Source organism: Erythrolamprus reginae, chromosome Z (genome assembly GCF_031021105.1).
Source record: "Erythrolamprus reginae isolate rEryReg1 chromosome Z, rEryReg1.hap1, whole genome shotgun sequence".
Classification (NCBI taxonomy): domain Eukaryota; kingdom Metazoa; phylum Chordata; class Lepidosauria; order Squamata; family Dipsadidae; genus Erythrolamprus; species Erythrolamprus reginae.
In genome coordinates, this window is record NC_091963.1 from 133,264,085 (window position 1) to 133,278,729 (window position 14,645).

The window sequence follows — 14,645 nt, forward strand, 5'->3', positions numbered from 1 at the left end:
GCCCTGTGCATGGGCACAATCCCCTCCATCCCCGCGCATGCACATAGGACTCACTAAAGCCTGGGATGCTGAAAAAACAGTCAAACTGGGAATTTGGAAAAATGGACTTCCGGTTTGCCTGTTCAGCTGTTTTTTGTACTCTGGGGCTTCAGGAAGATTCCCTGGAGCTTCCGGAGTGTGACAAACAGCACAACGGGGAGACAGGAATTCCATTTTCTGAACTTCCTGTTTCCCTGTTTTTTGCACTCCAGGGCTTCAGGAGTGCAAAAAACAGTGCAACATGCAAACTGGAAGTCCATTTTTCTGAACTTCCAGTTTGCCCATTGGGCAGTTTTTTGCACTTCAGGGCTTCAGAGAAGCTTCCCTGAAGTCTTCAGAGGGTGAAACAACCTTCTCCAAGGCTGAAAATCAGCTGGCTAGCACACGCATGTGCGCTAGAGTTGACATAGGGCCATGCCTCATGTGCCATCAGATATGGCTCCGTGTGCGTCACAGGTGCCAGTTTCACTATCTCACCACTAGATTATAAACCAAAAGCAAACCCCACTCCTTATTAACCCACTCCTTATTAATATGACCTAGTCTGCTTAATGAAATTTCATCCAGAAAACAACCAAGCCCAGAACATTTCAACCCTGGGCAAACAGTCCTCGAATTACAAATATATTTAGCGACCATTCAAACTTACAATGGCACTGAAAAAATTATTGTTCACACAACCATTGCAACATCCCCATGGTCACATGATCAGAATTGAGACGCCTGGCTCATATTTGTGATGGTTGCATTGTCCCAAGGTCATGTGATCACCTGCTGAAACCTTCTGAGAAGCAAATTCAATGGGGAAGCCCGATTCACTACTAACTTGACTGCAGTGACTTGCTGAAAGAGAGCAAGAAAGTTCATAAAATGGGGGAAAACTCATTTAACAAATGTCTCACTTAGCAACAGAAACTTTGGCCTCAATTGTGATTAAGTTCGGGAGGATAATCTGTATTCTCCCTTATAGGCTTGCAAAGGTAATTTGCTACAGCCAGCTCAATTTTGAGGGCACAGTCAGTCCAATTGCTGGTCTGTCACACCTTGGTAGCTTTTAGGAGGAAAGACAACAGATGCTGCAGAAGAGAAGGAAAGATTTATCCACTGAAAAGCCAGTCTTTCTTGCTGAATATCCTAACAGCTATCCAGAGCCACCATGGTGTGAGACAGCCAAATGCATCCAGAATCTATAAGGTACCGAGTTAAAGCAATCAAGATTTCTTTATTGATTTTTGTGTATCATCTACAGCAGTGTTTTTCAACCAGTGTGCCGCGAGACATGGTCATGTGTGCCGCGAAGCCCAGAGAGAAAGAAAGCAAGAGAGAGAGAAAGCAAGAGAAAGAAAGCAAGAGATAGAGAAAGCAAGAGAGGGAGAAAGCAAGAGAGAGAAAGAGAGAAAGAAAGCAAGTGAAAGCAAGAGAAAGAGAGAACAAGAGAAAGAAAGAGAAAGAGAGCGAAAGAAGGCAAGAGAGAGAAAGAGGGAGGGAAGGAGAGAGAGAGAAAGACATAGAGGAAGGGAGGTAGGGAGGTAGAGATAAAGAGAGCAAAAAAGAGGAAGGAAGGAAGAAAGAAAGAGGGATGGAGAGACAGAGAAAGAGGAAGGGAGAGAAAGGGAGGGAGAAAGAGTGAAGGGGAGGAAGAGAGAGAGAATTTTTTTGTCCAAACTTTTTTTAGCCCTTCACCCCACCCGCTCAATGTGCCCCAGGGTTTCGTAAATGTAAAAAATGTGCCGCGGCTCAAAAAAGGTTGAAAATCACTGATCTACAGAGTGCTCCCTTTGGATTTGTGTCCCCTAAAAATGCTTCTCATCAACCAACATTCATTACGTGGCTGAGGCAAGTGCAGACAATGGTACGTAAATCCAGCCTCTTGAAATCTAGGACAAAAGGATAAAACTGAAAATAAACAACTGCCTACATTTGCTTCAGCTCTTAGCTGCCACCTTATGGTTGCAAAGCCAATTTAAAAATCTCAAATGTCACCCTCCCCAGGAGGGATGATGTAAAGATCATAAATAAATTTCAATATTCTTTTTGCATTTTCTCCTAACTTATGCTATTTTGTAACTGCTCAATTCCAGAGCAGAATTTTTATTTTTATAGCAAGGAAGATGTTTTAGCAATGCAGGAAGTTCACTTTAGCAGTAATTGTTTATAAAAACTCACATTGTAAACAGTGAAGAGACTGTAGCTGGCACAACACAGGTATTTAACCATCAACAATGTGATCAGTTTTCCTGGTGTAACTGCATCCAACAACTGAGACCACAGGCTAGCCTCTCTCTCCATGGCATCTTTAAGACTCTTTACTGATTAGTTCAAGATGTCACAACAAAGGTGGGGAAATCTACACTGATGCTTATCCTGTTGGTATAAATGATTTCTGCTTTTAAAAAGGAACTCTTGCTTGTAGTTAACATAACTTTGCAAGGTAAATTAAAATAAGTGGGAGAGTACCATGGATATCACCCCAAGTTCCTCAGGTGGTTATATATATCCTAGGACAGTGATGGCGAACCTTTTTTTCCCTTGGGTACCCTTCCCCCAAGGCCCTCTGGAGACTGGAAATGGGCCTGTTTCCCAACTTCTGGTGGGTCTAATAGGCTTGTTGCGCCCACCCCAGGCTCCAAAGGCTTCCCTCCCCATCCCCTGGAGGCTCTCTGGAAGCCAAAAACACCCTCCCAGAGCTTCTATGTGAGACAAAAATCAGCTGGCCAGCACACACATGTACTTGGAGCTGAGCTAGGGCAATGGCTCATGTAGGGGGTGGGCTACTGCCTGAACGGGAGGGGGGGGGAGACACACAGTGGGGTAGCAAAAATGAAGCTCTACCCCAGAGCGCCCAATTTGCACTGTCGAAACAAAATGCAGGGCATCCTGCATTAGCCATGCCCAGTGTTGTAGTAAAATTTTTGGTAGCCCTTCACTGCTTGTGTGCGAGCAGATATGGCTCCAGGTGCCATAGATTTGCCATCACTATCCTAGGAAAACATTTTGAAAAGGACTTCATACATTATTTAAGAGCCAGATTACCTAAAAGCCGCAGTCTCAGAAGGGCGGCCTAGAAATCGAATAAATAAAATCATTTCCATTCAAGGAAATGGTGGTATCAAGGAAAAGGAGTGATATATACATTATTTTTCAGAGTATAAGACACACATTTTCTCCCGGAGTGTGGGGAAAAAAAGGTGTCTTACACACCAAATACAGCCATGTTTGGCCTCCCAAAGACAGATGGTTTAATGGGCCAGCAGTGTGTTCCTGGCAGCAGGGGGGAGGCAAAAATGCTGGAAAAATTGGGTTTTGCCTTCTCCCAGCTCTAGCACTCTGCAGGCTTCCCAAACCCTCTGTGTGCCCAGGTTTTTTTTTGTAAAAGTGGGGTACAGAGGGGGATTGGAAGGCCTGCAGACTGGTACTCCTGGGGACGACAAAACCCTTTTTTTCTTACCTCTTTCAAATCTTGTTGCATTTTATACACCGGTGTGTCTTAATAGCCCACAAAAGACGGTAATTAAAATCAAGCAGGACTCAAACCTCAAGTGCAAATCCCTGCTTTTCTTCAAATCCCATCCCATTAGAGAGAGTCATTTATTCTGTTCTCAGAATAAATGGAAATGGCCAAAGATCATTTTCCTGGAGGAGAGAAATAATCCCATGACTAGATTTACAAATGACATGCAGACATTCTGCTTTCTGTTGTATTCTTTTATTAGATAATCTGAGAACTGTTTTTTTTATGCAGTCTTGGGAGCCCGAGTCCTCTTCTTCTTCACCACCACGGGCTTCTGGCTACGCAGAATTGCACTGGCCCGACGCAAGGCAGCCTGGAGAGGGGCGGGGGGGAAGAGAAAGGAGAAAGTGAATAAAGGGAACTCCAGATACATCTCATGCCTCCTCAAAATCCAGATTTCCTAATGTTTATACTTATGCTCTTTTTCTCACCCAACAGCATTTCTTAATCAAACTTTTCAACCTCCAACCCCCCCCCCCCCCTTAGTATGTGTACCAATTCTGATCACTCTCACATAACCTTAACTGAAATATGGGCAATAAAATGTTCACAGCTGTCGCCGTACCCAAGTGTTCTAAAAAGGGCAAACATTTGGCTGAGTCAACAAAAAATACAAAAGATTTGGAGCATTTTAAAAAAAGGCCTCCATATTATTCAGCAACTGGGACCAACCTGTTGAGACTGCTAAACCCTGGGTCAAACCCCACCCACTTATATAAGTTTGCTCCATCATTTAAAAATAGCAATATCAATAGCACTTAGACTTAAAACAATGTTTTACCCCCCTCTCTAAGTTGTTTAGAGTCAGCATATTGCCCCCAACAATCTGGGCCCCCATTTCCTTTATGAAACCAGGTTTCAATGCCTTGGTCTCTTCAGCCTTGAAAGACAGCATTTAAGAGGTGACTTGATTGAAGTGTATAAAATCATGCATGGGATAGAAAAGGTGGATAGAGAAAAATTAGAGAAAATTATTTTCTCTATCACACAATACTAGGGCGAGGGGGCACTCCCTAAAGTGCATAGGTAATAAAGTAAGGACAAATAAAGGGAAATATTTCTTCACCCAGAGGGTTGTTGGTTTATAGAATTCACTTCCAGAAGAGGTTGTGACAGCTGTCAGTCTGGATAGCTTCAAGGCATGTTTAGACAGATTCATGGATGCCAAGTGTATTGGTGGTTATTGATGTCCAAGTGCTGCCTCTATGTTGGTTGAGGCAGGCAGGATTCCCTTGGGTTCAATTTGTTGGGGGTCAAGGAAAAGGGAGGGTTTTGCCTTCTCCTTCTGCTCAAGATCCCCATGGACAATTGATGGGCCACTGTGTGACACAGAATTCTGGACTCAATGGGCTTTGGCCTGATTCAACATGGCTCTTCTTATGTTCTTATGCTTACCAACCTCGGAAGGATGGAAGACTGAATTAACCTTGAGTCAGTGAGGATTGAACTCCTAGGAATGAGCTGAAATCAGTCTATAATACTGCATTTTAAGCACTGCACCACACAGCTCCTATACAGTATGCCTTCTTTACCAACACATCTCAAAATGCCAGGGCTTAGGATTTACAGTACAAAGACTGGCATTTTGCATTCCTTTTATCATAAATCACTACTATGTACTAATTAGATTAATGGAAGTTGTAACATCCACCCATGCACTACCTTGTAGAGTGAGAATCCAGAACGCTGACTTACCATGCGCAGATCCTTGCGGTAATTATTCTTGCGAATAATATGGCGGAGGCTGCTGAGAGTGGCCCGTGCATTTTTGTTGATGGTGACTTTTTCGTAGGAAGTAGCTGGCTTTCGCTGGCCTGAGAAGTATAGATTATTAATGAGACACTGCAGGTTCTGATGGATATGCATGGTATCTACAGTGAATGCTGCTTTTTACATGTTGTAGACCAAAATATCTTATTGCAGACAAAAAGGGAATTTTAGAATACAACTGTGTATCCAGAGATTTTAATTATTTTAAACGCACTGCCTGAGAGGTGGGGGACAGAGAAGCACCTTTGGAACCATGGCCTGCATGACTGAGAATCCCTGTAGGCTGTTTTGCAAACTTAAGATTTAATTTAGAAGCATTTTTGACATGTTAGTAGTATTTTCGAATGGCTCAGAATCATTGCGAAATGCAATCGTTACTTCTGACTCCACAAAACCGAGATATATATCAATTTATATTTATATGCACTTTATATGCAGATTCAGGTAATGTCTTTGCACCTTTTGCCCTTCCATCACTTTACATTATCCGTGGTAATTTCTACGAATTACCTAACAAAATGAAATTCAATGTGGAGAAAAGTAAAATTTTACACAGGCCAGAAAAAACAAATGCGCTGGTATAGTAGAGGTGGTATCTGGCAGTAACTCTGAGAGGGATTTTGGAGTCCTACTGAACAATCACTTAAATATGAGCCAATAGCAAGTGGCAGCGACCCAAAAAGCCAATGGGATCCTAGATAGATTTCATCCCTAACAGAGGGATAGAATCAAGATTATGTGAAGTATTAGTAATGCTTTATAAAGCCTTAATAAGATCACATTTACTTATTAAAAAAGATGCAAAGGGTGCAAAGAACAGTTAGATGATTAGGGGGCTGGAGCTGCAACATATGATGGACAGTTGCAGGAATTGGATTTGTCTAGTCTAATGAAAAGATGGACTAGAAGTGACATAATAGCAGGGCTCTAATATTTGAGGTCAACCTATTTTCCAAAGCACCAGAAGCCAGGAAACAATGGATGGAAAATATTGAAAGAGAGAAGCAACCTAGAACTAAGGAAGAATTTTCATAAAATTGAGAACAATTAATTAGTGGAACAGTTTGCCTTCAGAAATTGTGGGTGCTCCATCACTAGATGCTTTAAAAGACTGGACAGCCACATGTCTGGAATAATCTCCAAGACCGCCTTCTGCCACACGAATCCCAGCGACCGGTTAGGTCCCACAGAGTTGGCCTTCTCTGGGTCCCGTCGACGAAACAATGTCGTCTGGCGGGACCCAGGAGAAGAGCCTTTTCTGCAGCGGCCCCGACCCTCTGGAATCAACTTCCCCCGGAGATTAGGACTGTCCCCACCTTCCTTGCCTTTTGTAAACTTTTCAAAACCCACCTGTTGTCAGGCATGTGGAAACTGATTCCCCTGGGCCGTTTCCACTTTATATATGGTCTGTATGAGAAGTATGATTGTTTTTATATTAAGGGTGTTAAATTGTTTTAAGTATTGGATTTGTACTGTTTCTTGTTATGAGCCGCTCTGAATCCTTGGAGAGGGGTGGCATACAAATCTAATAAATAATAATAATAATAATAATAATAATAATAATAATAATAATAATAATAATAATAATAATATCAGGTCTCCTGCTTGAGCAGATAGTTGGACTAAAAGACCTCTAAGGTTGCTTCCAACTTATTCTGTTCTGCCGTCTGTTCAGTAGGAATTTGCTTAAGCAGGATATACTCACCTGCACGCTTTTTAAGGACTACAACAATACCCTTTCCATCAGCAGCTGGTTCTACTCCTACTGTCTTGCGATGTATCAGACCGTTGTAACGGAAGGAGTTACGGGCCTTAAGGTTGTTGGGCTCCTTTAAAGAAAGAAAAATACTTCTATTAGAATGCTTTGCAACTTACGATAAAAAGGTTTGCAAGCTAAAGACAGGATCTTTTATTTGAAAAGGGAAAATAGGTAAAAAAAAAGTAGTTTAAAAGTCCAGGAAAGCCTAATAACATCCTAGAATTATTTGCAAGGAGACAAAAAAAAGAGAACACTATGTGGCTCACCGTGCTATAAGTTTGTTTGTTCCTTTTAATAAGGAAACTTGAGCAGTTGCGAACAATCATCCATTGTAGATGAGCAGACATTGTGGAGAATTCCTAGGCAAGGAAAGACCAAGCAAACATTCATAAATGTTTTATACAATTCATTTAATTTCAAAATTCCAGAGCTGAGTGATTTGTTTAAAGTCCAACAAGTATTCTTATTCCTTTAATGCAGAATATATATGTTTAATATAACTGTTGCTTGCATTTCAAATTTTAGCTTGTTATTTGATATTATTTTACATAGTTACTAGGTCTTTCAATAGAATATAAAATAATGTAGTAAAAGAGCTTTCTCCAATTCAATATACTATATCTTTAATTCCCATGTTTTTCATGCTAATTGATGACTCCAGAATTTAACATCTGGGAAACATTTTTTAAAATGAAGAATCCAACCAAAATATGAAAATCTGACAATTTGAATAAAAAGGCATCCTTTGTTTTTACTCCCCTATACGTATTACGTAAAAATAAATACTTTAAGGGTAGCTTTCTCCCATAATTTCCCCTCCAACATTAAAAGCAAATGTTACTTTGAAAAAATAATAAACGCTTCCCTACAAAAAAACCCGAAGACCAGGTATTAGCTCGCTAATAAGTAGTTTATCTGCCAACCCTACAAAAAAATCGCGATAAGCATATTTTAAAAAGGGAGTAAACACTCCGATTCCTTCTGCCTAAGAGAAACGCAAGACGTAATTCCTTAAAAATAAAGCCCATTGAGATTCAGTGAATTCGTTTTTAATAAGTTTAAATCAGAGTTTAAATACAATGCGATTAAAGGGGGGACACATTCATTTTTCTTCCTGGGCACCTAAATTCATAGCACATGGAAACGGCGGTTTAATATTTTTGACCGTGTGGCGCCTTTCTAACGGTTCCCCCCACAAGACTCCGTCCCTATCCCCTATTTCTTGGCCTACACCTCACCCTCTTCTCGATACTGCGACCGGAAGCGGAAAAAGAAGGGCTGAGACGACGCGAGGGGATTTTATATGCCTTTCAAGCAAGCTCCTCCCTCTTCGAACTCCGCTCTGCAAACGCAAGCATTTCCGGCTCACGATTGAAAGGCTGTTTGAGCCATACGTCCGTGCTAACCCCCCCCCCCCCCACCACCATAAAGCAGTTTCATCATAGAGATGTCAAGGGTAGAGTGGCAACAATTAGAGGCCCAGAAAAATGGCCTCTTTCGGAAATGATCGGATGCTCTTAGGAGGACTCTCGGAAACGAATCGGGTTACCTCGGCAACAGTTTCGGAGGAACTCGATTGTCGGTCGGAAACGGCCTTCCGGGAGTTCTCCGAAAGTCACGTGGGTAGGAAAAGTTCGAAACGTATTTTCATTCAACAGTGTTTCTCAACCTGGCCAGTTTTAAAATGGGTGGACTTCAACTCCCAGCATTCCCTAACCACAATTAAACTGGATGGGGAATTCTGGGAGTTGAAGTCCACCCATCTTAAAGCGTCTTAGGTTGAGAAACTCTGACATAGAACTTTGAGAAACGTTTAAGAGGCTAACATCTGCGACTCGGGACCAATCAGAAACCACTGGGAAGGTTTCCCGGGCATATACTCGAGCCGTGCCCCTCGTTCAATAGGATAGGAGGTGTGTATTGTTTCCCTCGCTCCTTTGTTGAATGCAGAGGGCAATATTTTAGTTTTGAGCCCTGAAGCTGCCTATTGCGAATTTGAAAAAATATTTTTTTTTAAAGTAATAATCATTGAGATTAATACAGTCTAGCTAGGAATTCTGGGAATTGTATTCCTAATAGATATGGAGAGATTCACAGTTCTTACACCAGGAGGCTACTTAGACCAGGAGGTACTGTGGACTGGTTGGGAAAATAACAGAAGAAAATTTAGGCATCAGGAGGATAGGAAATTATTAGTGACTTGTGTCCTAAATCACAGCTCTCCATGTACAGTCGTGGCCAAGATTGTGGAAACCTTTTGGGAAAAGTATACAGTATTTTTGAGGTTTGATGGCTAGTAACACTACTTTTTTGGAGTGGTACCATAAAAGTGCTCCGACACTGGATGTTTTTAATAAGATGTTGGATAACCATTTATCTGAAGAAGTGTTGGGTTTCCTGTCTAAGCTGAGGTTGGACTAGAAGACCTCCAATGTCCCTTCCAACTCTGTTATTATATTCTTTCCCTTCCTTCCTTCCTTCCTTCCCTCCCTCCCTCCCTCCTTCCTTCCTTCCTTCCTCCCTCCCTCCCTCCCTCCTTCCTTCCTCCTCCTCCTCTTCCTTCTTGTTATATATTCTCTGTCCAGGAACTATGTTTTTTATCCCAGTTTAGTCTTTTCAACCTTTGAAATATAAAAGTGGCTTTTTTTATGGAACTCTAGATTTTAGGCTAAATTCCTGCAATCTGCGCCAAATAGTCCTTGCACTCAACTTCACATAGCATTGCGCCATTTCATCTTGTATACACCCAGTTGATTTTCTTCTGTCACATAGGTAAGTCTCTCAATTCTTCTATCATCACTTGCTGTTCTGCACCTTTTCCTACCTTTACCATTTTAGTTTTGTAGTGACTGAGTCTCCTTATACCTTCAAGAACATAGAAATGCCACCTTTGGCTAAATTTCCACCAATTCTTCTAACTTCTTTAGCCTTGTTCACTTCATAATATTATTTTACATTACTTTCTGGGTGACCACTCTTTGCACCATTACTTTAATTTTATTACATTTTACAAGCTCACTAAATGAAAGAACATACCAAAAAAAACCCAAACAACTTGAAAGTGATCACATGACACACTGACAAATGTCCTCAATAACTGAATCCTATTGTGATTTGATTGGCTCATTGCCAAAACAAGATGACACTTGATTGGCTCTCTAAACACTCATTGTCTACAATCAAATGAAGGAAAGCTACCTGATATCAACCCAAGCAAGTTGTGCTTCCTTTTTCTGGTTATTCGGCTACAACATTCCATAGAATACAGATAATTAAATAAACTTTCATTATATTCTTGATTAAATTATGTTTCCATTGATATATAATTTTATTGGTACTATTTTTAAAAAAGTGGTGTTATTAGCCATCAAACCTTAAAAATACTTTCCCCAAAAGTATTTTTCTCACAATCTTGGCCACTACGATATGTGGATTTGCATGGAGGAAAGGAAAGCTAAATTAGTCAAATTAGGAACTTGTTAATCTAGGCCCCTCTGGTGTATGACATCTATAAAGAAAGTCTTCAGAACTTGGATGGTCATCTCTCAGAGATGGGATACTGCAGTGATGGTGAATGTATGGCAGGCGTTCCACAGGTGGCGCTTAGAGCCATATCTGGGGGCACACGAGACGTTGCATTTTGTCAGCTCCAGTGTGCATGTGCTCAATGGCCAGCTGATTTTCAACCTCTGGTCATTTTCAGTCTTCCCCAAGTTTCAGGAAAACCTTGGAAATTCACTTGTGTGTGTATCACTCCCAGCCTCCTGGGAGAGTTGGCCTTCTCCAGGTCCCGTCTACCAAACAATGTCGTTTGGCGGGCCCTAGGGGAAGAGCCTTCTCTGTGGCGGCCCCGGCCCTCTGGAATCAACTCCCCCCAGAGATTAGAACGGCCCCCACCCTCCTAGTTTTTTGCAAGTTATTCAAGACCCACCTATATCGCCAGGCATGGGGGAACTAAGACATCTCCCCCAGGCTTATTATATTTCACGTTTGGTGTGTATGTGCTGTATGGTTTTTAATTGTTGGGGTTTTTATATATTTTATTATTAGATTTGTCCCATTGTTATACTGTTTTTATTGCTGTTGTGAGCCGCCCCGAGTCTTCAGAGAGGGGCGGCGTACAAATATAATATATTATTATTATTATTGTTGTTGTTGTTGTTGTTGTTGTTGTTGTCAGGGGTCTTCAGAAACTTGTTCGGCTTTGGACAGTTGCAGCCAGGCCCCTCACATCTTAGTCCAGTAATAGTGAACCTATGGCACACAGAGCCATAACTGCTGGCACACGAGCCGTTGTCCTAGCTGAGCTCCAACATGCATGTGTGTGCCAGCCAGCTGACTTTTGGCTCAGACCGAGGCTCTGGGAGGGCGTTTTTGGCTTCCAGAGAGCCTCTGGGGGGATGTGAGCGGGCATTTTTACCCTCCCCCATCTCTAGGGAAGCCTTTGGAGCCTGGAGAGGGCGAAACACAAGCCTACTGGGCCTACCAGAACTTGTAAAGCAGGCCGTTTTCAGCCTGCAGAGGGCCTCCAGGAGGCGGGGAAGCTGCTTTTGCCCTCCCTAGACATTGAATTATAGGGGTGGGCACTGGTGCACATTCTTTCGGCACCCGAGGAAAAAAAGGTTCGCCGTTACTGTCTTAGCAACTGCAGAAGAAATAAGCCAAGATGTGAGAGGCCTGATTGCAACTATCGGAAGGTAAGTAGTAGTACAGCTCCACTTCCGTTTGTTTCCAAACTTCTGATTGGCCCACTAGGCCATTTTTCACCATCCCCAGGCTTCAGGAGGCTTTCCTGAATACCGTGGAGAGTGAAAAACAGCCCTGCGGGTCTACTGGAAGCTTCAGTGAGGCCCAGGGGCATGCGTAGGGGGGCAGAGCAAGAGGAAGTGTAATTGCGTTATGGGTGTAAGCATATGCACACACACTATTGTGCATGCATGCACTTGGCACCCAAGCCAAAAAAAAGTTCGCCATCACTGGGATAGTGGATCCTGCCCTGAATGAAGGGTTAGTCTCAATCAGTGTTTTTCAACCAGTGTGCCGTGGCACACTAGTGTGCCGCGAGACATGGTCAGGTATGCCGCGAAGCTCAGAGAGAGAAAGAAAGAGAGAGAGAGAGAGAAAAAGCAAGAGAGAGAGAGAGAAAGAAAGCAAGAGAGAAAGAGAACAAGAGAGAGAGAGAGAAAGCAAGAGAGAGAGAAAGAGAACAAGAAAAAGAAAGCAAGTGAGAGAGCAAGAGAGAGAAAGAAAGCAAGAGAGAGAGAGAAACAGAGGGAGGGAAGGAGAGAGAGAAAAACAGAGGGAGGTAGGGAGGGAGAGAGAGAGCAAAAAAGAGAGGAAGGAAGGAAGAGAAAGAAAGAGGGATGAAGAGAGAGAGAAAGAAAGAGGGAGAGAAAGAGGGGGGGGAGAGAAATAATGCAAAAGGGAGGACGAGAGAGAGATTTTTTTTGTCCAAACTTTTTTTAGCGCCCCCCCCGCCCCGCTCAATGTGCCCCAGGGTTTCGTAAATGTAAAAAATGTGCCACGGCTCAAAAAAGGTTGAAAGTCACTGGTCTAAATGACCTTCACGGTCCCAACTCCATGGTGCTTGCCTGCAAAGCATCAGTAAACATATCTCCACCATCTCACACCCAACCGTTTTGCATCTGTGATGTTCTCTGCTCCTTTCACTTAATTTCCTGGGGTATTTTTATTCCTTGAGAACAAAGCAACAAGAGTCTATAATGGGATATTTTCCCCACCTTCCCCTCACCCCCCCCCACCCTGTTGCATATCCACCCACTGAAGAAGTAACTGGGTCCCACCCTTACCAGACTCTGCAACGCCTCCCCACGCACAGCAATTAGTTTTAGAAACACTTCCCCTTTATCTCTTCTTCAGAACATTATTTTTTTCTGTGTTTGCACCTTTTGTTCTGCCTAAGATTTAGATGATGTTTTTAATGCTGCCTTGTGACTTGCTTTATCTCTCTCAGTGTGTAATCTTTCACACTACCCCATGATTTGTGTTGTATTTCCTTGCTGTCTCACACCTTCCCTTTTTCCATTTATTTTCTCCTACCATGTAATCTTTCTTTGCCCTCCACACACCCCCCACTCCCCACTTTAAAATATATTCTATCCGCTTCTCCCTCTTAACTCTTCAGATCTAATTTTACACTGTTCTTCTGCAGCCCTGGCTGTGTAAATTGCTTTTAGCAGTTATCTGCAACAAATCCTGATATGGTCTGGATTGGGAAGAAACACCAAAAAGGCTGCTTGAATGGCCCCTCTGCAAGAGAAGTGGTGTGTGTGTGTGTGTGTAAACCATTGATACTGCCCCAAGTGGTCGTGTGAGTAACCAGTAGACACACTTACCTGTATACAGTGTTCCCTCGATTTTCGCGGGTTCGAACTTCGCGGAAAGTCTATACCAGTGTTTTTCAACCAGTGTGCCGCGAGACATGATCAGGTGTGCCGCGAAGCTCAGAGAGAAAGAAAGCAAGAGAGAGAGAAAGCAAGAGAGAGAGAGAAAGAAAGCAAGAGAGAGAAAGAGCGAGCGAGAGAGAAAGAGAACAACAGAGAGAGAAAGCAAGAGAGAAAGAGAACAAGAGAAAGAAAGAGAAAGAGAGAGAAAGAAAGCAAGAGAGGAGAGGGAGGGAAGGAGAGGGAGAGAAAGACAGAGGGACGTAGGGAGGGAGAGAGAAAGAGAGCAAAAAAGAGCGGAAGGAAGGAAGAGAAAGAAAGAGGGATGGAGAGAGAGAGAAAGAAAGAGGAAGGAAGGGAGAGAAAGAGGGAGGGAGAAAGAAATAGAGCAAAGGGGAGGAAGAGAGAGAGATAATTTTTTTGTCCAAACTCTTTTTAGCCGCCCCCCCACCCCCGCTCAATGTGCCCCAGGGTTTCGTAAATGTAAAAAATGTGCCGAGGCTCAAAAAAGGTTGAAAATCACTGGTCTATGCCACGCGTTTTCAAAGAAATATTAATTAAAAAATACTTTGCGGTTTTTTTCCTATACCACGGTTTTTCCCACCCGATGACGTCATATGTCATCGCCAAACTTTCGTCTGCCTTTAATAAATATTTTTTTAAATAAACTTTAATAAATAAACATGGTGAGTAATAATCTGAATGGTTGCTAAGGGAATGGGAAATTGTAATTTAGGGGTTTAAAGTGTTAAGGGAAGGCTTGTGATACTGTTCATAGCCAAAAATAGTGTATTTACTTCTGCATCTCTACTTCGCGGAAATTCGACTTTCGCGGGCGGTCTCGGAACGCATCCCCCGCGAAAAGCGAGGGAACACTGTACAGTGTTCCCTTGATTTTCGCGGGTTCAAACTTCGCGAATAGCCTATACCACGGGTTTTCAAAGAAATATTAATTAAAAAATACTTTGCGGTTTTTTTCCTGTACCACGGTTTTTCCCACCCGATGATGTCATATGTCATCGCCAAACTAATAATTTTTGCAAATAAATGACAAAAAAAAATTGTTAATAAATAATTATGTTTATAAATATCAGGATCACTGTGTCTTATTCAATGGTGAGTACCAGTAATAATGGTGAGAAAATGGTTGTTAAGGGAATGG

General features: G+C 42.4%; 1 protein-coding gene across 2 annotated transcripts in view; it reads right to left on the reverse strand.

Moving 5' to 3' along the window:
• Positions 1-3,729: 3,729 nt before the first annotated feature.
• RPL28 (ribosomal protein L28) overlaps positions 3,730-14,645 on the reverse strand; it is a 251,742-nt gene continuing 240,826 nt past the window's right edge. The window contains exons 1-5 of one of the 2 annotated variants that reach the window (XM_070728865.1): positions 8,318-8,405; positions 7,346-7,438; positions 7,026-7,149; positions 5,246-5,364; positions 3,730-3,863 (exon numbers count right to left, since the gene is read on the reverse strand). In XM_070728865.1, coding sequence (XP_070584966.1) covers positions 3,774-3,863; positions 5,246-5,364; positions 7,026-7,149; positions 7,346-7,426 — 414 coding nt within the window. In that variant the 5' untranslated portion in view covers positions 7,427-7,438; positions 8,318-8,405 and the 3' untranslated portion in view covers positions 3,730-3,773. Of the gene's footprint in view, positions 3,864-5,245; positions 5,365-7,025; positions 7,150-7,345; positions 7,439-8,317; positions 8,406-14,645 lie in introns of those variants that run through there. The other variant, XM_070728866.1, reaches the window with a different exon arrangement.